General features: G+C 44.1%; 1 protein-coding gene across 1 annotated transcript in view; it reads left to right on the forward strand.

Annotated features, from left to right (window-relative positions):
- LOC310864738 (roundabout homolog 1-like) overlaps positions 1-26,788 on the forward strand; it is a 159,621-nt gene that overhangs the window by 114,037 nt on the left and 18,796 nt on the right. The window contains 14 exon segments of the mRNA XM_083773463.1: positions 1,325-1,445; positions 2,960-3,098; positions 3,289-3,416; positions 10,764-10,888; positions 11,242-11,413; positions 13,794-13,999; positions 15,846-15,927; positions 16,514-16,682; positions 16,803-16,969; positions 17,471-17,592; positions 19,558-19,789; positions 20,849-20,970; positions 23,377-23,548; positions 25,500-25,703. Of these exon segments, the coding sequence (XP_083629589.1) occupies positions 1,325-1,445; positions 2,960-3,098; positions 3,289-3,416; positions 10,764-10,888; positions 11,242-11,413; positions 13,794-13,999; positions 15,846-15,927; positions 16,514-16,682; positions 16,803-16,969; positions 17,471-17,592; positions 19,558-19,789; positions 20,849-20,970; positions 23,377-23,548; positions 25,500-25,703 (2,161 nt within the window).

Raw genomic sequence — 26,788 nt, forward strand, 5'->3', positions numbered from 1 at the left:
CCTTGCATATGAATTTTAATACAGCACAGATGGGTTGTGTTTTTTGCATAGTAAGTAAGATTTTGCATAGTGTTATAAATCCTCATCTCATCTCATCTCATTCAGCATACATCAATGGCTTCTGTGTCTGGCTGTTACGTAAGGTTCCAATGCCTATTAAAACTCAGCGCGAGGGGTATCAAGGTTGTGCTCCCTATGTCAGTGACGAAACTGCTTTATGATCACCTGCAGTGCAATGCATGTGCATGTGGAGTGTTTACTTCCGTGAAGCAGATTGAGTGAGACATAGCAAAGCAAAGCGTAAACCGAACACACATGTATGAGGGCTTGAGTAAACCAGGGATTGTGTGCATGTGCAACTCTGTCAAGTATGCACACCTCAGTGGTTCTCTAATAAGGGGATCCATTACATGCGTGAGGGTGGGGGTCCCCGTCTTGTGGGCCGAGGTGTGCATTTAAAACCTTAAGCCCCGTCAGAGCAGGCAGATCAGTGGTGCACCATACTATTGTCTGTCCATGCTCTGACTGGCATGGTTGTCAGTTGAGAGAGGGGCTGGGGGGCCTGCACTGGGGCCTGGGCTGCCTCTCTGGCTGCCTGAGAACAAAGCCTCCTCCTCTAGCCTGTAATCAAAGCCCTGGGAAATAACAGACATCACATTCACCTGGACTAAACACATGCCTATTGGGTGCGTGCCGTGAATGCTCACGTATGCAGTATGCACACATGCATGCTGTTGCTTACACCTGTATGTATGTAATGTATACTGTACTCAACGGCAATGGTCCTTCCAGTTTAGAAACATTCTTGCCAATAGATGAGAGAGCTGTGTTGAAGCTCACTTTGACAACTGGAAAAGTGCTTCCACCGAATCGACTCCACCGCAGTGCTTCACTGTAGGTGTTCCCTCAGGGAACAATGTGGTTGTGTCAGATTGGGAAAGTGATTTTTGGCTGAGCCTTCCCTGAGAAGGAGCAAGTTGACTGATAAAGTAATACAGACCACAAGTATAAGTCAAAGAGGATATAGAGTACATCTCTGTGAACCAAGAGCAGAGCTACATAGCTCAGTACCAGGACATTTTAAGACTCTGTTACAGTATGTTGTTATGTGACTTTCTGTTGTGTGACTTTTGGTTGTCTGTGAAAACGACCCTGGGCAACATTTCTCTCTTAAGCCTATTTTATACATGCACGGCCACGTCACTAGACAATGTAAGCTGAAAATATGTTGTCACGAATATGTTCCTGAGAAGAAGGATATATTTCCCCTGTTCCAGTCACTTCTCTCCTGATTGGACCTCATATTTCTTCTTCTGCTACTCAGATACGTGGAGGGAAGCTGATGATAACCAACGCCAGGAAGAGCGATGCTGGGAAGTACGTGTGTGTGGGCACAAACATGGTTGGAGAACGTGAAAGTGAAATAGCTGAACTTACTGTGCTTGGTAGGTAATCCCCTTTATATCTATTATCTCTGCCTGACACCCCCTGTACACATTCACACATACATGGACACAACAGAGTCCAGATGTTAAGAGTGTGTATCTTCTTGGAAACTAAATGGTGTCAGTGACCCATATCAAATAGAGTGTGAGATGACCTCCATGCAATCTCAACAGTTAACTATGAATCCCCCACTGATCCCATATCAGCTTCTCTCCTCTGACCAGCTGCACCCTGTTTCACCATGAGTGACCTCTGACATACCTCAGTACACACGCGCACACACACACACACACACACACACACACACACACACACACACACACACACACACACACACACACACACACACACACACACACACACACACACACACACACACACACACACACACACACACACGCACACACACACACACACACACACACACACACACACACACACACACACGCATGCACACACGAACGCACAGAGCAGTGTTCCAGTGTAGAGCGCCCATGCTACTGAACTTATAGCAATCCCTTCTCACTTTCTTCACTTCCGTTCCCAATGGACCTTTTATACAAGAACAGCACCAGAGCCTGCATAGTCTTTCCTCACAAGATCAATAATTATGCATGCAGAAATAATACAAGACTTCAAAGAAGCCATGCGCCCTTAGCTATTGCCTTTGTTTGAGTAAACAACAGTAGTGGTTGCTTATTAAGGAATTCTCAGAGGGACTTTTGACTTTTGAGCTCTTGGAAATAACATAATATATGCTATATAGGAAGGAAATAATGAAAGAAAGGAAAGAAAGAAAAAATAAAGAAGGAAGGAAAGAAAAGGATGAAAGAGAATGGTTCAGGTTTCAGTGAGGCAGTTGAAGCTACACCAGATATCTGGGATTAGTCGGTTGTCTTTTCATTGCACTTAATCCAACATTCAATTTGATTTCAATCCATTTAAAACCGTCAGATCACCAGATCTTAAAGGACCACTTCACCACTTTTCAACCTATCTTCATATAATAGATCCTCAGCGCAATTTTTTTCTACTCTGTCTGTCTCTCACAGGAGGGCTGTGGGCAAATCAGAAACTGTCTTCCAGTGACATCATCGGTGGGGAATACAAGCTAATAGAAACTGCAGGCTTTCTAGTCCTGAAAAGTTGCAATGCGAAAATGGAAGCCATCGTTCTCAGGATAATGAAAATCTAACAATTTTTGTAAAAAAACTTGTTTAAAAAAAATTCTGCCTAATGATGTCACTGGAAGACAGTTTCTAAACTGCCCACAGCCCTCCTATGAGACACAGACTGAGTAGAAACAAATCGTGCCATTTTATCATGATTATTAGTGAGGACCTATTATATGAAGATAGGTTGAAAAGTGGTGAAGTGGTCCTTTAAGTGTAACTCAATTCAAAGAGACATATTTGAGACATGATGTATTGAACGTAATGCAGCTACACCCGTACCGTAGCATGTTTTGCATGGTCTCTGATACATGTTGCATGCTGCGTATGTTTCTGTGCAGAGCGCCCCAGCTTTGTGAAACGTCCAGGCAGCCAGGTGGTGTTGGTGGACCAGAGTGTAGAGTTCAGGTGCGAGGCCCGTGGTGACCCAGTTCCCACCGTGCGCTGGAGGAAAGACGATGGGGACCTGCCTAAGGGAAGGTACAATATGACTCATCACGTTCTCCCTTTCTGCACACAATACCTTCCTCCTCCCCTCTTCTCCACCTCTCTGTGTTTGAACCCACTGCTTGCATTTTGTCTCTGTCATCGGCTAATTTACGATGCTTCGCGTTTAAAAGGGTACTGTGTGCCTGACCAGTATTATGCGGACACATTGTTTTTTATTCAGATTTGAGATCCGTGAAGACCACACCTTGAAGATCCGTCGCCTGACCTCGGCTGATGTGGGCTCCTACACCTGTGTTGCAGAGAACATGGTGGGCAAAGCGGAGGCAGCTGCGACGCTCACCGTTCACGGTAAAGACCACAGAGTCACACATTTTTACACCCTAATTGTTATTTGCCCAACTTTTTAATTCATAGGCCCCTCTGAGGGCTGTGAGTTAATTGTCCTATATGGTTCTTTTTCATACCCCAAGTTATTCTAAATTAAATCCCACTCATAGATTATAGCGGGGTTCTTTTCAGACGCAATTTAGCCCAAACACATTGCAATTATAGCTCTCGGCTTTAGTGTTCCGTGCTCATCACTTTCAACTATTCGCTCTCAATTAGCTGATTGATTTCTAATAAATGGAGAATGTGAAAATCCATAGCGCCCGTTACATCGTGCACATGGGAGCTCAACAGCGATCGATCTCATCTGCCCTGTACAAGTGGCATTTCTCCAGAGGGTGGTCTCCCTTCACATTTGAGACATACAGTATCATCAGTGGGCCTATGGCGTTTGTCGTGGTCCGCTCTCGATTGGACATCCTATTAACACAGCGAGAATCTAAAGCAGCTGGTCACAGAGCGTGAACATTCAGAAAGAAGCCATTCAGTGGGAGTTGGGGGCTGGGATCACCCCCTCCCCAAACTCTCCAGAGAACCAAGGGGGAACACTGGGGCTATTTAACGGCAAACTAATGGGAATGTGGGGGAGTCAGGAGAGAGAAGAAGGGAGGAGAAAAGCCGGCAAAGCGGGAGGTAGTAGGTTCAGTGAATGGAGGATGGAGGAGGTTGGATGAGGGGGTATCAAGTATGGTGATGGTGGCTCACCACTGGAGCAGAACGGGAGGGGAATAGGGACTGGGGCATATTGTGGTCGTGGGGATGAATGGGAATAGAGGTTTCTGCGGTGAGGTCAGTTATATTAATGTCACTCCCAGCAGTCTACAGGAGATATAGAGAGACAAGACATTTCCATTCCACAGGCAACCCCCCTTTTTACCCACAAACACAGATACCTCATCTTCACATGGCTGCCCTTTGCAATTATTTCTTCATTTTCTCCACAACCCAGCAATCTTTGGCCTGCTTTGAGGGACGAGATTAGACAGTCCTGTCAATAAGCCCATCAATATATCCATCTCTCTTATTGCCTTTTTTCCACCCTTTCGCTCTTCTTGATGAAAGCTTGACTAATGAAACAGAACAGCATTGATGTGTTGGTTCAATGAACCCCCACATGGCTTCGAATAATTTTTGAGAGGCTAAAACCTTTGCATTCTCTTCATTAGCACATGACCGCCCTGTCCTCAGGCGGATTCCCTGAGGCCTGCAAGTAGAGACGTAGGCAAAACATCCTAGTCACTTTTATCGGAGATTCTGCCCCTGCAGGCATGCAATCTGTTATCCAGGGCCTCATGGCTCCGTTACTGTATGAGTAAGCTAAAACCGGCATGCAGAGTAAGATAAATTCAGTTCCTTTTTTTTTTTTTTGCAAAAAGTGATGGCAAGATCACTGATTAAATAGTTAGGTTATAGGCACCATTGTAGATGTTTTTCTTTTTTTGAGCGGTGCTGAACCGCTCTAATGTGTGGCTATGTGTGTGTGTATCTATTCCGCCCCCTGTGACATCATGATAAAAGGCACCACTCACTTCACACAAGTGTGATGTTTTTTTTTCTTTTCTTCCCCCCCCCGTTTTTTTAATTAACAGTCCACCAAATGCAATATTGGATGAATAATAAGACATAATGGTGTGTCAAGTCATACTATATGATTGTATCATGGCTTATTTGAGCCTACCTATATGTCTCTGTGTATCGAATATATATATAGTATGGTTAGTTCCTATAAACCTTGTCCATCTCCATCATCTCCAGCTGTAGCCAGACCAGGAGATGAAGAGGCCAGGGAGGTTGTGGGCATTGAGTAGTCCAGCTAATTAAAGACAAGCCAGCCACAATCCCACGCCCGGAAATGACTTGGTTCTAATTACAGACACAGCCAAAAGGAAAGGGATGGAGAGTCTGGTAATTGCAGGTCTAAATGAACTGGAGTAGAATGGTCAATGCGTAGAGGGAGGGAGTTAAGATGTAGCTGAAGTTGTCAAGAAAGAATACTGTCACACCAGGCCAGGGGAGAAGCTGTCTGTCTTTTTAGTCACAACCAATTTGTCTTAATTCTGCCTGGTACATGGAAAAAAAGTTTTTACACTCTGGATGTTATGTGTAGCTTTCATAAATGTTATGGAATAGATTTGCTGTGCTGTTATCTGTGTCCAGGGTTCCAGAACAGGCGGTTGTCCACATTCACATAAACACAAACACAATACAGGCACCATATTCTGATATTTGGGATATTGCTGATGCACTGAACAAGAGTTCCTTAACAGTTCAAACGTAGTTTAGTAATATAGTTTTAATGATAGGCCAGGGTCGTTCAGAGAATACTGCACCACAATACAGTTAATAACATTTCGTTTTTAGTCAAAGTGAGCCTAAGTGGAATTCATGTAAACATTCCTTGAACTCGAGTCTCTGCCAAATCCTCTCTGATGGCTGGATGGCCAATAAAACCAAATGAATTGAAATGGAAAAGGGAAACTCACTCAGCAACTTAAACTCAATAGCAATAGAAGTTGTTCCTACAAGAACTGTTATGTAATTTGTTTATCATTGCAGCGCAGTCTGTGAAATTGATATTACTCGGCATGTTCTGTTGAATTTGCCATCCTTTAACCTAATTTAATTTCAAAGCCCATGAAAGAATCAGAAGACTGTTTTGAAGAAGAATGGTCTGAGAGTTTTTAGCACCTTCCATGGCCAGAGTGTCAGTGAACAATGCAGCCTTTGTGCACTTGGCGCCTGGGGCTATTTTTCTTTCTCTGCGCTCTGCTCTCGTTACTAACTTAATCAGTGAATTATTGTTTTACACATGCGTTTGTCTGTCTACAGCACCTCCTTTACACACTCATAAACATGTCAAGTCAAAATTTCCATTTATTGACGTAAGAACACATAATTGGCCAAGCCACAGGTTATATTTACGGGTTGATTGTAAAATCATTAATCTAAGCCAGATGACAATATAGAGAGATGGTCTTTCCAGTAGTGTGTGTGTGTGTGTGTGTGTGTGTGTGTGTGTGTGTGTGTGTGTGTGTGTGTGTGTGTGTGTGTGTGTGTGTGTGTGTGTGTGTGTGTGTGTGTGTGTGTGTGTGTGTGTGTGTGTGTGTGTGTGCATGTGTCTGTGTGCGTGTGCGTGTGTCGTTGCATGTGGTTGGAAGTGTGTGTGTACTGTACAGACCCACCTTTTTCCTTTTTTTACGACAGTGCGCTTTGGTGTGTGGTTAACTGATGTTTATGTTTTGTTAAAGAAACCTCACCCTGGAATATTCATCATACGAATGTGAATTCATTATGTAGTGGAAAGATAATTCACAGAACTAGTGTTTTTTTCTCATCTGGTAAGTTTTGCCATTAACAGTGATTTATTAGTGGAAAGGCCTTGAATAGAATGGTAGTCCCCAGAACAGCGTTGCTAATAACCCATGTAACAGGACTGGAATGAGACCTGGAACCTGTGCCAAAACAGTGTGAATGAGAAGAACCTTCACCGTTTACTCATTTACTGGGCTTTCTACAGTACTTGTCAGCTGTTCTCATATTAATCAGGTCAGCAGTCTTTATGCAGTCAAGGAGATTAAAAAAAAGCTCCAAAAAGCTGTTAGAGAGGCCATGCTTTCTTCTCATCACTCCTTCTCTAAATCTCATGTGTACATTTACCATCAGATGCATCCATCTTATGTAGTATTGCCTGTCACAGACGGTGCTGTGTAAGTCACAACGCAGTGGATATATGGCATGGAAGGGCTCCGATTGATTGATTGATTGAAATCTTTATTAACAGTTTGTAGAATTTACAGTACATTTTAAGCACAAACTCAATACAAAGACTGTCAACTGTGAGTGGACGACCCAATTAAGCATTACACTTGTTTACAACAGGGTCCACATTGTTCAATTCATCAAAACATTTAAGGACATACAAACATTTAGAGACATACAATGGGGCAGAGGTTTTAAGCTGACCACACGCTCCCACAGGCCTCCCAATGGGAGCTCCTATTAATCACGCTAAGTCCTCAGCATGCTGTTGTCCATTTCTAGCCTCCCGGTCTGCAGCATGGCTCAAATCCCTATTAATGTCTCTGCAGTGGTCATTGGCATTATAGTCTGCCCCCGGGTGGGCTGGAGGCTATACTGCTCAATACATTTGACTCTTTCTCTGTGATCAGCTTATTGATACAGAGACTTCCCCTCTGTGTTACAGTGTTGCCGTGATTCAACAGCAGAGATCTCTCACTAAAGTAGCCCAGACAGATTTAAGACTCACCTCTCCCTCCAGGTCCACCACTGTGATCACAGTGGCATGGCAGGGGTAGGGTTACCTAATTAAAGGCTTAGACGCACATGAACGGATGTGTGTAGGGGTTGTGTATTTTCTACGTGGTGTATTTTTTATTTTCTACGTGTGTGTGTGTGTGTGTGTGTGTGTGTGTGTGTGTGTGTGTGTGTGTGTGTGTGTGTGTGTGTGTGTGTGTGTGTGTGTGTGTGTGTGCGTGTGTGTGTGTGTGTGTGTGTGTGTTTGCTTGCGTGTGTGTGCTTTTGTGCATGTGCGTATGATTGCGTCTATCTCCGCTCTTCCCTCCTGGTTGGACGCACGGATGGCGGCGAAGCCTCTTTTTCTGGGACCTTTTGATGTGTGCCTTATCTGCATTTTAAAGGCCAGTGTTAGGAGGAGGGGAGCTATGGGGGGGGGGTCATTACTCTGACTGACAGCGTTTATGTTTCCGTGGGAGCCGTTGAAGCAGACAGATTAGATAAGGTGAGTGATTGGCTGGGAGAGATTTATGACCAGAGAGTGACAGTTAACATTCACCTTGTGTTTTTATGGGGCCGGTCTTACATATGCAAGGCTATGTTTGAAAGACTCTGTGATCCAGCTGCGGCTATAGGGGGGTACTCCAAGACCTCATTAGAGTCCACGGAGACGTTCATCTTTACACACGCGAGCAACGCCCGCAAAACCATGAAAAAGATATGTGGGTATCACACAATGTAGATCAATGGCAAAGACGGTCTCATCACGATATGTGTGCCTCTCTTCATCATTTTAATATATAATTTCAGCACACTTATCTTTGGGCATGTTTTCCCCCGAAAATGGAAGGCTGAATGCTCACAAGCTTGTAGATGTCTTGTGTCTTGTAAGCAGTCCATGTCCTCATTAAATCCAAAACACCACAATTTCATTATACTCCTAGTGCTGTGTTGGAGTTTATATACACATTTTTCTATTATTCATCAAGTTTTCTGTTCATTTCCATTCACTGTGAAGCAATTCGACACAAACAACACTTTCATGAATACAAGCCTGCTTGTGATGAAAATAATTTCCGCGTGTATCGCTGAGAACCCGAGGGTGAGTGGGAAGTCGGTCAGACAAACAGTTATCCAGAACCGAAAATCCAAGTCTCCGAGTCTGTCTGCATGTGTTCCATTTTAATGCCCATATATGGAGATCTCTGTATCTGTCTGTTTGTCTGTCTGTGCATGCGTGTGTGCGTGCAATTTTGTCACTGGGGTTTAAACTAGGGGTGTGATTATGCCATCATGTCTCATCCTCACTAAATGACATTGACATGATTTGGTATTGTTTACCCATACCATGAACATCACATTGTTGTCCTTATCTCTTCCCTTTGTGTCATCCAATTTATTATTTATTTATCCCCCCTTTGTGTTTTTGTTGTGTGTTTTTGTTTCCTTTTCAGTCATCTCTGGTAAGTTGAAATGTCATCCGTCACCTATTCACCGCTCTGACAGAGGCAGGATGCTGTCACAACCCCTTCCATCCTCCTTTCACCTCTCCACCCTCCAATCAGCTTTCATGTTTCTGTTGTCACGGGCAACGGCGAATAAAGGACATTAATGGGTAAAGATATGCTCTGTCTGGGCATCCAAGGTAAAGCCACATCATTGCATTCTATTATTTCCCCCCTTCTTGCATTTATGCATTGCCCAACACCACGCCATCCTATTTATGGACAAATTGTGGCTGTATTCAATATGACATTTTCCAGATTGCTTTTATGTGTGGATGTATTGCACAGCTGCTGTATGAAAAAGCATTAAGATGTGAGGAGAAGTATCACATTACGAGGGCGTATCTGCTGTCTTTTGAAATGAAGAAGGAAAATGCCCAGCCTCTGGCCCTCTGTATTCAGGGTGTGTCACCCAACATTGATGTCCTATTAGTACAGCAAAGTCTAATGTCAACTCAGAGCCGCCCACGTGGATGACATTGGGCTGTGACACTGTGCAAAGTCTGAGATGGGATTTATCATTAAGATGCATGGACCCTGCATCCTGGCCCTGGCCTGCTCTATTGGAGGGTGTCAGCGTGGACAGATGGCTCAAATTTATCTCCCATTTCCATGTAAATTTTATTGGACCATGCCCTTGCCCATGTAAATGAAGGGGCATGGTAACCGTTGGTTGTAGTTTTCCATGAAATCTTTATATACTGTGTATGCAGTCAGTCGTAACTAATTTGTATACAGACACTATATATTTTGCCCCAGTCAAATTCTTACTGGTTCTCAATTCAAATATCCCTATTGAAGCCATGCTATTGGCCATATTCAGAACGCAGCCAGCAAGGTGATACCTAGGTGCTACTTCCCATAGACAGCCCATTCATCCAAACAGAAAAGTCCTATCTAATCTGTAAAGCAACCTCCTGCTGCCTGCTGCACTATGTGCACATTCAAAACAGGTGGTACACATGGCCCGTTGAGCGCTTCCAAACTCAATCAGAAAAAAATCACATGTAAGGAATTAGGAAGTAGCTCATAAAAAGATTTTTATGAAACAAACACTTTACAGATTGAAAGAGGCTAATTCAAGCTTTCCCTACAGCTGCAATTTTGGTGATTTTGACGTTGTTTAATATAATTAGGACTTTTCTGTTTGGATGAATGGGCTGTCTATGGTATGGCTGGTAAGATGGCTGCGGTCTGAATATGGCCAATTCTCACACTCTCTCACTGCTTCCCAAACACTGGGTCGGGACCCATTTGTGGGTCGTGGACACATCTTTATGGGTCCCTTTATTTTTTGTTTACTACATTTTGTTTTTAATTATTATCATTTCAAAAAACTTTCCCAAAAAAGCAAAATCTTTCTTGACTTAATTTCTTTTTCCATAAATTAGAAAACAAATGTTTAAGATAAAAAACAAAAATAGCTGATAGCTTGTATGCTATTTTCATTAGTTTGGGTCCCGGAGAGACATCAAATTTCTCTTTTTGGTCACGGGCTAAAATGTTTGGGAACCACTGCTCTACATGACCAACCGTTTTCCTTCCCCAGTGCCACCAGTATTTGTCGTGAGACCTCGAAACCAGGTGGTTGGAGTAGGCAGAACTGTCACCTTCCAATGTGAAGCTACTGGAAACCCTCAGCCAGCCATCTTCTGGCAACGGGAGGGCAGTCAGGTATATATGATGTGTATTATGGATGCTTACTGTATGGAGGTTTTCTATTATTATTATTTGACACCTATAGGGCCCTTATGCCTGAACTTATTAGCCTTATTTAGTTATTTTACTATTTTGAAAAACGTTTTAATATAGTTCAACTAGCCGATCTACATCGACACGTTGTGAGCTTGTAGAACAGCTATTTGAACTATTTAGAAATGTTAAAAAAAAAAAAAACGTTTAGGGATGAGGGGTACGGCGGCGTGCAAGATAGGGCCCCTACTGTTTAAATATAGATATAGATATTATAATTAGAATTAATAAAAGTCCCACTGCAGCACACATATATTTTCTTTCATTCCTTCCAGAACCTGCTGTTCTCCTATCAGCCTCCGCAGCCATCCAGCCGCTTCTCTGTATCTCAGACTGGAGACCTGACCATCACTGACGCAGAGCGCTCAGACGTGGGTTACTACAGCTGCCAGGCCCTCAACATCGCTGGCAGTGTCATCACCAAAGCACTGTTAGAGGTCACTGACGGTGAGTGGCAGCCTTTCTCAAGGCGGTTTCTGTCTATGGCAGAGCTCGGGGAGGGACTAAACAGAGAGGAACATTGAAAGAAAAAGTTTGAGTGGATAAATATCAGTATTTCAGTAAATCCTTACTCATGACGCTAAGACTGTACATCTGATAGGCTGTGGTTGTGCTGGGGAGCGTATTAATATCCGTATTGAGGTCTGTGGGGATTGGTCTGGCCCACTGTATGTGTTCCTGTCAGGGGGTAGAGACTCTCTGGTGCCTGTTCACCCAGACCGTGGCTCAGCGTTTGGCTTCAGAGCCTTCAGTCTGGCTAGTGTCTCTCCAGTGTTGTACGGCTGGTTTGCTGCCGTCTTGTGCTGGAGGATTGTGGCTGTGTGGTGAGGTCTGGATCAGGTCCCCTCTAATTACCCTAGTAGCCAGTCCCTGTCAGCCTGGTGCACTAACTTTGGCTTCATTCCTGCCATTCCCATACGGACCTGCATGGACAGTTATTATTTTGTCTACCACTCACCTTGATTCATCCCTTAATTTGCCAACCATCCCTCTTCATTTCAAGCCCGAACCAGCATGGCTTCTGTCTCCCTCAGCCTCTCTCTCTCATTCGCTCTTGCTCTCTGGATAATAATAACAGTTATTAAAGTAAGCAGGCCCCTACTTCTCCACAGGCAGATCTGGTAATTACAGGTCATGCTGACAATGTTTTTGTAATTGCACCATCCCCAGTACCAAAGCAAAGACAAAGCTGCACAGAGAGTTGCACCGCAGTGTTCATCTTACGATGCACGCACATGTGCATGCATCATTCTGTGTCACTTCTACACCGCATTAGATTTTCATTTGATTGCTGCTCACTGAAAAGGGCCAGCTTGTAAATCAGTATGGCTGGCAGCAGTGGTTATCAATAGTAGTGTGCATAACAATGATAGGAGGCAGTTAGATAACCCTACAGTAGCACGCACATGATAGATGGTGCACACCGTGGCCAAAATAAAAATGAAAAAGTGATGCTATAATGTAAATGTGTATGTAATTATACTCTATCCCCTCAGACTCTGCCTGTCACACTGTGGTGTGTCTGTAATTTTAACCTCTATCTCTCTATCTCTCTCTCTCTCTCTCTCTCTCTGTGTCTGTGTCTCCCTGTCTTGTCTCACTGTCTGTCTGTCTCCTTCTTCAACTCACACACGCACACACCATAGACTGTAAAACAATATGGACAAAGTGTTCTCCGGGTCTGATATGGACGTAAGATGAAGCCTGTCAGTCCTTGAATTGTAAATCTTTCTAGATCCGTTTGGGCCCAGACAAAAATAATATTATGACATGAGAAATGAGACTTTAAACTAGTGACTGGAAGCAGAAAGTATTCATGACCATGTTTATTAAGGTAATGCAGTCTAGGTGAAGTTGGGCCCAAATACATGGACCTGGAGTTTTTTGGGCCCAATGACAGCGCCACAACAGGCCATTATATGAACTTTCAGGAAGTCAGGATTTCCTACTGGCTTCAGACACTATTGGCTTCACTGCCCCCCTGGCACGCACGCACGCACGCACGCACGCACGCACTCACTCACTCACTCACTCACTCACTCACTCACTCACTCACTCACTCACTCACTCACACGCACACTCACACACACACTCATCATAATTAGAGGTTAGATTGTTTGATTGAAGTATGTTCACTCATCACATACTAGCCGCAGATAGATGCAAATGAGCTGTGTTTAGCTAACGCTTGTGTTGTCCCACAGACATACATACACACATAGCTGCGTAATGGAGCGGAGGTACCGCTCAAAAAACACCAGCGCTCACAGGCGGAGAAGGGGAGAAGACATGGAAAAATCCTCATGCTACTGTGTTCCGTTTTTCTTTCTTTTTCTTAAGCATTTTCTCTCTTGTCCAGTGTTTTATGGCTGGAGGATGGGCCACTTGGTTGTCGGCTGTGAGAGTGTGTATAATACCAGACGTCTGGTGGAACTGCAAAGAGAGAGGACTAAAGTATTTGAGCCTGTTTCATTTTAATTACACCGCTTTGTTTGGCTAAGGTCAGCCCCTGCTGCTGAATGATTAGAAAATTGCTTCCAGTTGTTCAAATTGGATTTCTTTCTCTCCCACTACCCTTTGCTCTGTTCAAATGCTCACTTGGCTACACTCTGTTGTTAGATTCATTTGTACCCTTCTCTGCCTATTGTGTACACACACACACACACACACACACACACACACACACAGTCGACAACACACACGCGTTGTTGAAATTGCCTGAATGCTCCGTCCTTCGATCCTCTCTACAACACAACCATTCTTCATTTGTTTTCTACATTTCCACACACTCGCTTATGCCATTTTTTTCCCCTTCCCTTTTTCACAGTCGTGTCAGACCGCCCCCCTCCAGTAGTCCGTCAGGGTCCAACCAATCAAACGGTGGCTGTGGACGGCACAGTGGTCTTGAGCTGTGTGGCTTCAGGTAATCCCACGCCCACCATCCTGTGGAGGAAGGACGGCGTGCTGGTGTCCACGCATGACTCCAGGGTCAAACAACTGGACACAGGATCCTTACAGATACGCTATGCAAAGGTGAGAAACACCTCTTTTTCTCTGTTTTTTTTTTTGCTGTGCAAAGCAGCATCATTGATGATAAGAATGCATCACACTGTGATGCATTGAGCTTGTACTGTAGATCGGCTAGCCTATATTTAAAACATTCGAACCCTTTTGGAAAATAGTGCCTTTTAATCATTTCCAATACATCCAAATACCTTTCAGAGCAGTGCATATGATTATGTATCAGATGTATGGCGCGGCAGGCAAACCCCTTGCTATGGCAGGCAAACCCCCTGCTGCTTGGCAAATAAAGCATGTGGTCTCCACCAGCACCCAGCCTCCGTAAAGCTGTCAGTCAGCTGTCTTGGTTTGAAGTGGATCCTGTGAAGTCGAACACACTCTAGTTCTGTCATTCAGCAGTGTGTGCGTGCATGTGGGTGTGCGTGTGTGCGTGCGTGCGTGCGTGTGTGTGTGGGAGAGAAGGGGGTGCTGACGTGTCCTCCAGATGGAGGCGTCACAGGGTCAGAGTTCACGTCAGATTGCGGTGTTCTGATGAAGGCTGGGGTGTCTTGTGGTGACAAGGCTACAGTGTGATTGGACCGCCAGTGAGAAGGGATGTGCCTCAACCCCTCCCTCTGCTGTAGCCCAGCACACTCCACAGGCACTTTAGATTAATGAACTTGTCATTTCTTGCCGACAATTGTTTTTGTCATGTCTTTGACATGCCAAGCTATTTTTTTCCTCATTAATGTGGTTCCACCATAGCTCCATGACTATTATTGTTGTTGTTTTTTAACGTGACTGCTTTAGCTGTCAGGAGGAAAAGGATCATCATCACCTTGAGGAGTTGTTCACAGTCAATTACGCAAACAATCTAGTCTAGTTTTCTCTGTCTCGCACGCGTGCACACACACACACACACACACACACACACACACACACACACACACACACACACACAGACACACGCAAGCTAAATCAAAAACATGTGCACGCAAGCACACGGTGCTCTACTGTTACTTCTAGAAACCACAACAAAATATTTTTTGTTGTCCTAACCTCAGACTTTCAAACAGTTGAAACCACATATGTATATATTGAATAAATGAATAATATAATTATACTTTTATATCATGTCACACAGTGTGTGAAATTTGAATTTAACATTCCTCAGGATTGTCGGTATGTCAAACATTTCATTCTGCTGAACAAGCTTCAGTCCCATAATCTTTGAACAAATGTTCCACCGTATTTCTACACCACAGATTGTCACCGCATCTGTTGCATGGAGCCGTCACTTCCGTGTTTGGGACTCTGGGGGATGTAGGCTGAGAAAAAGCTCTCCAATTAGTCTGTGATTCTGTGGAGATCTTTTCCATTTGACTGAGAATGGTCTGCCACTTGGCCCTTCCAGCTGCTTTCAGTTTGTGCTGTGAGGGAGACGATGGTGACTGGTGAGATTACTAGGCAATGACAGCTGACTGCCAGAGACTGCACCAGTGTGTCAATAAGCAGAGCAGTAACAGAGAGAGAGAGAGAGAGAGAGAGAGAGAGAGAGCTATTAGGTTTGGCATTATTTTTCACCTCAATACCTCAATAATATATTATATTTCCCAGCCCCAATACAGGGACAAAGAAAGAGAGAGCCTGCTATGCAAATTAGCCTTAACCAAAGTCACTATAGTTTCCTCTCTTCTATGACTTCGGCGTGGTGTCATTCTCATGTACAGTACACCTGCATTGCCTCTACTCCCAGTAGTGAAGCCTCGTGGAAAGCCGTAAAGTGTATGCCATGCTCACTCACATGCTCCACAAATTAGCATTAACCACAAATTAGCATTAACCAAAGTCACTGGTTTCCTCTCCTCTCTGTCTCCAGCTTGGTGACACTGGCATGTACACCTGCATTGCCTCCACTCCCAGTGGGGAGGCCTCGTGGAAAGCCTACCTGGAGGTGCAGGGTAAGTCCATCAACCCATCGCGGTGGAAGAAGTACTTAAGTGAATGTATCAATACCACAATCTACTCAGTTACAAGTAAAAGTCCAGTAGGCCTATTCACATTTATGTTTTTAGTAAAAGTACAAAAGTGTTGGCATCAAAATGTACTTAAAGTACCAAAAGTACTCATTATGCAGAATGTCCCATTTCAAAAGTTTTAAATTGTAGAAAATGTATAACAATCATAAAAAAAAGCAGATCTACAAGCTCGCGATGCATTGTGAGCTTGTAGATCAGCTATTTTCAAATGACCTAAATCTATTCTAGTCTTAAGTGGGTAATGTATTTATAATCTAAATCTACAATATAATTCTGTGACAGAAAGCAGTATGCAGGTGCTGAAATGAGTCAAAATTTAATTCACTTAACTTAAACTCATTTTGCAAATGCTTTGGATTTTATGTGAAATTACTTGGTAAAAAGGACAGTGAGATAAACTTAACTGTGGAAATGAAAGATGGAGATGGCGTATAATTATGTCATCACTGGAATTAAAATAATACAGTATCTTTATTACACTGTCTCCCTTTCTCTGTTATGCATTTAGAATTTGGTGTCCCAGTGCAACCATTACGACCGACCGACCCCAACCTGATCCCCAGCGCCCCGTCTAAACCGGAGGTCACTGACGTCACCCGGACTACCGTCACCCTTTCCTGGAAGCCCAACCTTAATGCTGGAGCCACACCCACGTCCTACATTATAGAGGCCTTCAGGTAAAGGCATTGACAAACTAGCTAAGTCACGGATTCATTGACAATATTCGCCTTGTGGCCATTTTTACCACCTCCAAGTATTAAGATGACCATCCTTGACCTTATCTGCTGTTTCCACAGTCATGCATCAGGCAGCAGTTGGCAAACCCTGGCAGAACATGTGAAGACCGAGTCTTACGTACTGAAGAATCTCAAGCCCAGTGCAGTCTACCTCTTCTTAGTACGGGCAGCCAACGCCTATGGCTTGAGTGACCCCAGTCCTATCACTGATGCTGTGAAAACACAAGGTATAGTACTAGGGGCCCTCAATTACCACCTCATACCTCATTAAACCCTATACCTGTACAGTACATCAGTTAGAGAAAATAGAAACTCTACAAGCTCACAATGCTCAGAGTGGAGGAGAGAGTTTAAAATTATTCAAATGTATGGTCCACAGGATTGTTAACAAGGTGCTACGCATATCTAGTCAAGTATATTTACGTTATAGTTAATGATGCACAAAGATATTCCACCGGAGGTAGTTACACAGGCTGTTCTGTATGTCTCTGATAATTTCATCCCCCACAATGGAAATCAGCTTAAGCTTATTTGTGTTTAAATATACTGTATGTGTGTGTGTGTGTGTGTGTGTGTGTGTGTGTGTGTGTGTGTGTGTGTGTGTGTGTGTGTGTGTGTGTGTGTGTGTGTGTGTGTGTGTGTGTGTGTGTGTGTGTGTGTGTGTGTGTGTGTGTGTGTGTGTGTGTGTGTGTGTGTGTGTGTGTGTGTGCGCACACGTGTGTGTACAGATATCCCCCCCACCAGTCAAGGTGTAGACCATCGTCAGATCCAGAGGGAGTTGGGAGAAGTGGTCATTCACCTACACAACCCCACCATCCTCTCCTCCTCCTCTGTCAGGGTACAGTGGACGGTGAGTGCTCTCTCTCTCTCTCTCTCTCTCTCTCTCTCTCTCTCTTCCTCTCACGTCTGCTGATAATTGATGACCTTGTGAAATGCAGGTGCACTGTATTTCAGCCACATGTTATGATTTGGGTCATTTGAATAGCTGGTCCCTGAAGCACCATGGGCAGTTCTGGTGTGTTCCTATGCCCACGGTCAATTTGTCTAGCCATTCAGCAGTGCTAATGTGCTAACGTCCTAGCGCCATGCAGAGGAAGGACACTGTGGAGGGAGAGGGAGTCTGGAACGTGGTCAAAAGTGTTCTAAGTGTCCATCTGGCATGGACCAGAACTGGCCGGATGGCCAGAGCGCAAACCAACACCACAGCAGGCGTGCACGCACGCACACACACCTAGACTATATACGGTAGCGCCCTGCCCTGCCCTTTGCCATAACTTAAGCACTGCTGCATAGCAGTGTATGGTGTGCCAATCTGTGCCGTCGCAAATTGGAAACACTCAGCAGCTGTTAAAATAATCCAACTGAGAAGGAGGAGGCGGCAAACTCGTGCTCTTACCTAGAAATGGTTTGCAGATGTAGGAGGAGAGGGAATGGTGCAGATAGAAGATAATCTGAGGTGAAGTGGAGGTGGTTAGACTTTTTTTGTTCTTTTTTCTAGTGGATGCTAGATGTGTAACAGTCTTCTGTTAATTTAACCCAAATGGACCCTGGACCCTTTTGGGTTAAATTAACACTGAGAATCATCTAAACTACTCAAATTATTCTCAAATTATTTTACACAAATTGCTTTCACCTTATTATATTAGCTGTCGTATCAGGGAGTATTTAGACCTGGTAGTATAAAGGATATAAACCCAATAGTACCAGTGGCCCAGAGGGCTGACGGTTGTGAATCACTGATTTACACAATACTACTGTAGATATCCGGGTGTAGAACATGAACATCTCCACATTAAACCCCTGGGGTTTAGTTCAAACCTTTCCTTTCTGACACCAGGCCACCCCTACATTCCCAGGTGTAATGAAGTGCCACAGTGAGTGATGAATGGCAACTGGGAAATGTGAAAAGGATACTGACATGCCAAGACTGATTTAAAACACGACTGCCCAGTTCCCCTGTCTTTCTGGAATGTCCTGGGAAGAAAGCAGGACCTTTTTTAGTTTTAATTTTTTTTATATATAGAAAGAGCTGTGCATTTATATGCTATGGTTTCCTGGGTTTTGTGGTGTTAAATGTACTCCCAGTGTGGAGTTTTTTGGTCTTTACATTTTCCTTTGTGTCGTGTTTAAGCGGTTGCACAGTTTCAGTCTAATGAAGACCACCTGAGCCGACAGCAGAGCTTTATAGGCAAGAGATGGAGAAAATCATTAAAATCTTTACAAGGCAGTGCTGCCTGCCTTCCACGGGGACTGGTAGTGATATTAGCATAATGGCTAGTGGCTGTCTTCTATGCACCAAGTGTATGCAGCAACATCAAAATCTAACCAACAGCTGCCTTTTAGCTATGCCTTCTTTATTTAGTTGACATTTTTCTATCTTTTAACAGTATAATCAGGCACTAAAGTTCCTCAGTAAAATATGTCTCCTTTACTCCGTCAGTCATTGGACTGCAGAGCAGGCCAGGATGAGAGAGGCTTCTCCGGGAGCCCTTTAACCAGCTCCAGACTCTGAGGAACCTCTGGCCGATGACCTCATACTGTGGTTAGCGCAGAACGCTGCTGCTCTAAATGGCGCATAGAGAGACAGATGAAGAGAAAGATGGCGATGTGGATGGATAAATAGAGGAGCAATGTGATAACTTAGCACCCCATTTTAGCTAGGGCTGGTGCCATCAGTCACCCTGAGCCAAATTCTGCCTGTTGGTGCTGTAATCCCATGCAGACAGTGCTGTAAGAGTTTCCACTGTAAACTAACTGTGCATGGGCACAATGGAGTCAAGCTGACCCCGGTCTGTGTTCCTGTATCCACCACTAGGTGGAGCAGCAGTCTCAGTACGTCCAAGGCTACAAGGTGATGTACCGGCCTTCGCCAGAGGGCCTACAGAGGAGCGAGTGGGCTGTGTTTGAGGTGCGCACGACGGGGGACGACATCGCTGTGGTGCCACAGCTCCGCAAGGGAGTGACGTACGAGTTCAAAGTCCGCCCCTTCTTCAACGAGTTTCAGGGCACAGACAGTGATGTAAAAATTGGCAAAACACTGGAGGAAGGTGAGTGGGACAAGTCTTTACTAGTCTTTTGTGTGTGTGTGTGTGTGTGTGTGTGTGTGTGTGTGTGTGTGTGTGTGTGTGTGTGTGTGTGTGTGTGTGTGTGTGTGTGTGTGTGTGTGTGTGTGTGTGTGTGTGTGTGTGTGTGCGTGTGCGTGTGTGTGCGCACGCGCGCACGCAGCACATGTTGTTTACATGATTTTCTATGCACAGCATGCATGTGCGTGAGCTGTTAACAGCAGGCACCGGGTGGGCAAGATTATGTTATGTTAAAATGTGGTGTTTTCAACCATGCTAGTACGGATGTTCAGCTCTTTGAAAAGGGCCCACGAAAGCCACGCAGACCATGACAAAAACCCCATACAACATTCCAATGAATACTGTGCTAATTTCTCCCTGGGTGTGGTTTTGGGCATCTCACGAGGTTTGTTCCAATCCCAGCCCAGTTCCTAATTGTTGATTCTGTAGTCAACGGTCTCGCGGAATTCACGAGAATGTGACTAACGAGTGTTTATTAGTGTTTGTTTATGTGTGTGTATGCAAGGGATGCGTGGGGAGTGTTGCTTTCATCTCTTTGACTTCTCTTTCTTGATCCCAATTTTGTCTGTAATTGTTTTCTGGTTCCAAATGTGATGCCTGTTCTCCCATGAGTGGGAAAAAATGCCTGCTTTCATTACACTCAATCAGAATGCGATTAAGATGGTTACATTGTGTTCATAATTCATTTAGTTTAATTACAGTATACTCACCGGGGCAGCATCATACACGCTATCATGGCCCCCACTTTACAGTATATGAATAAACAGTAATTTCCCTTAATTTACCCTCAGCACATCTTTGTATGTACCTTTCTATCGAATTGAGACTGTTTTCTGAAGCAGCCTAATTATAAATATGAGTGTGATTATCGTTCCTTTGTTCTCGCCTCAGCTTCAGTCTCACATGGAGATGAAAGAAGCGCTGCTGCTGGGATGGGAGCAGACTGCGTACAGTGTGTGTGGAAAATACCATACAGTACGTTGTATGAAGGTGTGTTTTTTTTGTCTTTTGTCTGTCCTTCAGCTCCCAGCGCCCCCCCTCGGGATGTTACGGTGACGGAGAGTGGGGACAATGGGACTGCCGTCGTGGTCTCCTGGCAACCCCCTCCGCAGGAGGAGCAAAACGGGGTGGTCCAGGAATACAAGGTAAGGTCTGCCAGCCCAGCAGCCCCATGTATGTACGTCTGAGGTCTGATAGGCTTTACTGCAGAGGAGCACAAAGGAGTCATCACAGACAGCTGTGTGGGCACAGAGCCCATGACAGAAAACACAGACAATGCATACGGTACATACAGCGAGGTAATGCGCACGGATACAGCAAGGTAATGCATTCTGGGTTGAGGCACACCTTCGAAGGCACGTCGGTTTGTGTGTGCGAGGCTTGGAGAGTGGGAGACAATGAGATGAGCAGGGTAGCTGGAGGAAAATGTTGTGAACCACCGCCATCTGGTGGAGAGGGTCATCATATACATCTTTGTATTCATTCCACACAGTAATGTCTCTAATATTTATGAATGGATCGCTCAGTCCCTCTAATATTGCTCATTATTTAATTTCATTACACATGACAAATAAATACAGGTACTCTTTCTAATTGTCAGTCATGTGTATTATAGTCATGCATTTAAGTATTATATGAATGCATGCATAATGGTCTCATTACTAGAAACCGACCTTTCTGTGTATGACGCTTGCAAGCAATTAAATACATGATAGAAAAATACACTAATGACAGAAGAAGAGCAAGTAATGAGCTTTCAAGCAAAGGATGGAAAGGAGTAAACTGTACAAACATTTGTTGTTTTACTTCCAATGATTTCTATACTTTGAATCTTTGATTATGCCAACATTTAGTTGTATTTGGCGAGCGGACAAATGATAAATTAGGCCTTAGCTGCCCTAACATGGCTTCAACTCTGCCTTCTCTTTGTGGAGTGACCTAACATGGCTTCAACTCTGCGTTCTCTTTGTGGAGTGACCTAACATGGCTTCAGCTCTGCGTTCTCTTTGTGGAGTGACCTCACTTGTGGCAGCACTCTCCGCTCAAGTATTATTCTGTGTATGTCGTATCATTTTAATTGGAAAACGTTTTTGTTTTGTATATAGGGAATGTATTTTAAATTATGATGGGGGGGGGGGGGGGGGGGGGGGGTACAACGCAGTCTGTTTAAAAAGTTAAGCCACTGTTCATTTTCCAGGTAAAGGTTTTCTGGTTTCTGGGGTTTAGAGTAATTTCATGGTTGTTAAGTCCAGGTCGAAAGTGTTCCTTGCTCATTATTGTGCCTGGTCCCTAGGGGCGCTTCCTCTCTCGCTGCAAGAGCCTCCGAGATGTTCAGAGCTTTGTAGCACCACACACACAACCATGCACACTCTTCCAGGGAACACACACACACACACACACACACACACACACACACACACACACACACACACACACACACACACACACACACACACACACACACACACACACACACACACACATTGTGAAACTAGTTAACTGGGGGGTGGAAGGTGGTGGGAGTAAAAAAAAGCAGAGAGTGGCTGGTTCAGGATGTGGAGGTCTGAAGGCATCATGCTGAGGTGAATGTATAGTGCTCTTTGTGACCCTGGATTGAGTTAGTTCAGCCCTTGCAGTGAGGTGACCCCTCCCCGCCCTGTAATTGGGTTATGGGGATGATTACGGATTCACGTTTGTTTTTCATGGGCTTACGGCCTCACTCTGACATGTTATGGCTACCCAGGGTAGTACTGACCCTGTGTCGAACGCACCCTGACAAACAAAATGCACAGGTTTCTGTTCATGTTTTCCTACTGGGATTACTGTGAGAGACGTAATGCGATACACACATTGTTGATATGCAGTAGTTGAGTTATAGAGACCATTATGGAGAACATTTGAATGTGTTGGGGAGGGTTTAGTATTGACTGTATTTCCTGTGTGGTAGCTACCAAACATTAGGGCATGCCATTTTCTGGTTCCATCGATCCAGACCCCTTGCATTTGTCCTAAAGGTATTATTATTATTATTTGCAGAATCAAATGTTTCATATGGTCATGATTCACCAGGAGCCTGGTTGGCTTTATTATAGGATTAAAATAATCAATGTACTGTATTATGTTTGGAAATTTCCTATGGGAAAGATTAATGGGGTCTGGATCGATGGATACAGAACATATCTGTCACTGCTAGCCCCTCCTATATTCAGCTATAGTGTAGATTTTCCTCTTACACAAACTAAATTTCCATTGAATACCCATTGAATGGATGATGATGTACAGTACAGTACGATGATAAGAGCGCCCCTCACTTCACACGGGTGTGATATTTTGTGTATATACAGGTATACTGAGTCAAAACAGTGTCTAATCAGAAATGCAGGAAGTACAGTGCAAGGCTACATACAGTATTGTCCACCATATTGTAACATCCTGTAATTTTTCAGGCCTACTCCTGATTATACACTTTCAGCAGCAGTTCCTGTCCAGCCTAGGTGGTCATGAAGGCATCGTAAAACACTTTATTATAACACACTCTCTCTCTGTGGCAGATCTGGTGTTTGGGGAATGAGAGCAGGTACCACATCAACCGCACAGTGGACGGATCAACCTTCTCTGTGATGATCCCAAGTTTAGCCCCGGGGATCCGCTACAGCGTGGAGGTAGCAGCCAGCACTGGTGCTGGTCCAGGAGTTAAGAGTGATGTCACCATCTTCCAGCTTGGTGAGTAGAGTCCGCAGGGACGATGCCAAAATAGACTTTGCAGGAGGCCAAAATACCATTTCACTTACTGTACATACAGTATGGCCAATACTAGTTTCATTGCACCCTAGATTCCAAGGGTAATAGACTGCCAAATATTATGGGCTAATTCTTTACGTTTGTACATTATAAAAGGACATCTACAATGAATTGCTACAAAAAAAATTGTTTCCTTGTTATAATGAACAATGCATTCAATCATGTTTGCCTCTGTGCTGTCAATAGCAATGGCTAAAACTATAATTAAAATGATTACATTCCGGTTATCCACCATATCCTCCCTCATATGCATGGCATGATGAGCATGAATGATCTACCTTAATGCTTGTGTTCAGCACACTGTCAGTGTACCCTGAAATGCCTTTCACCTTCAGTAGCTCGTATTGTGATCACAACAGTTACATGCTGTTCCTGCGTGCCTGAGTTGTTTAGCCTCCTGCCACGCCCTCCTCCGTTTTTCATTTGAAACAACAAAAGCAATAAGCTTAGCGCCATAGGATTTCACATGCCATGTTATTAACGTGGGCCAATGCAGTAAGGGCTGCATGCATGTCAAATCCAAGTTCTTTTTCTTTTTCAGATCTTTGCACTCTTTCAGTCTAAAGTTCTAGACGGACACATTTTCTGACATTTCAGCAATTATGTTCCACAAAAGCTTTCAGCAAGCTCACCGGGGAGGGAGATTGAAAGCATGTGAAATACCTACGTGTGGCAGAGAGAGCAAGAGATCTGTCTGTTTTAAATGGGTATTGAGTGGGCTGGGATGGGCATGAAGAAGCACAGGCTGTGACTGATACAATTTCTCTCACTTGAAGAGTTCCTGCCGCGGTTTGTTGCCATGTTCCAACACTGGAGTGGAGCAGTGTGCCTCGGGGACCGGTGCTCCACTCAAATGAATTTGTCACACAGTGAGGGTTTGCTGTGTTGTGTGCCATTCCAGCCAAAATACCTGTGCCGTCCTTGTTGACTGCTTTAGTCACATTAGCACACCACACGTTTCTTGTTACAGCTACACAATGAACAGAGGAGAAACATAAAAACAAAAGTATAATAACAGAGGAAATGAAAACAACCAAACAGACAGAGGTAGAGAGAGAGAGAGAGACAGAGAAACCGTTTAGAAGCTAACAGCTTGTCTCTTTTGAAAACTTTGTTTAGTTTTTGCCTCTGGCTAGAAAAATCTTGACAGTTAAAAATGTCTGCAATATGAAAAATACATGAGGAAAATAGGCAAAGACAGGCAAACAATCCAGCAGAAATGGAACTGACAGATGAGATGAAATGAGAGCAGTGTTGTGGACCATTCAATCACAAATGTTTTATAAATTATTTGTGTCCATTTTTTAAATGAGTATTTTCAACTATTTTGACATGGCCAAAACTCTGTTGCCAGAGTTGAAGTGGTTCAAGTGCATTTCACAGTTGAAGCTTAAAGTCATTCACACACCAGATGGTCACAAATGTGCGCCAGGTTTCTTTCTAAGGCTGATCTCATTGGGTTCAAGTAATATAATGGTAATTGGGAAACAAATGTTGACTCACTCATCAGACCTGTCAGGTGAAACTGCCCCTGTGTTGAATCTCTGGGTTCCTCGGTCGACACTTTTGTCTGCTCAGCTGCCATTGTTAACTGGGATTTGCAATGAATGCCTTTAAATATTGTAGAGAGACAGCTCCATCTCTGCAGGAAAACAGCCTCACACTCTCCTGCTGAGATTTTCCACTGTTGCCTCACACTTATTTCTTCATATTTTTCATGCGCTACTCAATTTTCTTCCAAACGCTTCCTTTCATTCTTCATCATTTCCATTCATGCCTTCTTCTAATCCTTTCGTTACCCTGCCCCCCCCCCCCCCCCCCCCCCCCCCCCTCCAAACACTCAACCCCGTCCCCTGTACCTGCCCCTCCACAGATGCGTCGGGGAGAATGACGGAGGGCATTGGGAACCCACAGAACCCTCTGTCGCAGCAGATCTCAGATGTGGTCAAGCAGCCAGCCTTCATAGCAGGCATAGGAGCCGCTTGCTGGATCATCCTCATGGTCTTCAGCATTTGGCTGTACCGCCACCGCAAGAAGAGGAGTGGTCTCTCCAGCAGCTATGCAGGCATACGCAAGGGTTAGTACCACAAGGGCAACAGCATCACACCACACTTCAATGTACAATATATTTAAGCAACAAACTGTTTTATCAATCTAAATCACATAAATAATTGAAAACGTATCATCCCATCGACTCCTTATTGAAATGCAGAGATTCAGAGGCAGGGAATATACAGTTATCTCTCACTGACACTTGGAGCTGCTAACATAACGTTTAAGCACAAACACTCTCCAGTGCACCTTTAACATGATATGTATGTAAGAAATTAGAAGGAAATGTTGAATGGCAGTGAGATGTAAGTCAGTGAGAAAATGTACAGTCAGTTATTAGCTGAATATTTGGCAACAGTCCAGGCGTCTGAATTTTCTAATTCAAACACATTATATTCCTTGCAACTGGTTCAACTCATCTCAAGTCTACTGTACATTCATTTACATTTGAGTCATTCTAACAGAAAGCACAAAGTATTCTTGCTGTTCTTATAGCATGAGGCCTGCTTCATGTGGAGGAGTTAACAAGTACTATGCCAATTATGTCAATCATGTGGGGAACATGATTGACACACAATAGTTCAAGTTTATAGAGTTCCCCTGAGGTCGGGGATAATGGGAGTGGCAAGATTGCGGAGGCCCCCAAATGCAGAGGCAAGGAATAACAACAATTTCTCTCATGCCATTACAATATTTCACTACAAGAATGCTCTGTACCACCACACCCTTAACATTTATTTAATCAGTCAATTTGTTGTTTTGCTTAGATGACCTACTGTAACCTATAATAGACACAGGGACATGAGGAAATCATGATTTTCAAAACATATTAGTAAGTTAACGACAGTGGATGATTAAATAGTTATATTCATGTGGAAAACGTCTGTCTTTCATGCCCACAATAAAACGGTGCCCACACTGGAGAGTTTGAACCGACGTGACTTTGGAACAGTGGTCAGTTACTGCGGAACCTGTGGCTACAGAACAGGACGTCTGAAGGCTTTATGAGTACAGTCATGTGACGCGGCCAGGAGCCACAGGAGAGGAGACTACTGTGTGTGAGGTTTCCTCTGTGGCTCCCTATGACTCTGTAGGTTTGGTGTTTCCTCA

The sequence above is a fragment of the Protomyctophum parallelum genome (assembly GCF_964188405.1).
Source record: "Protomyctophum parallelum genome assembly, chromosome: 9".
Taxonomy (NCBI): domain Eukaryota; kingdom Metazoa; phylum Chordata; class Actinopteri; order Myctophiformes; family Myctophidae; genus Protomyctophum; species Protomyctophum parallelum.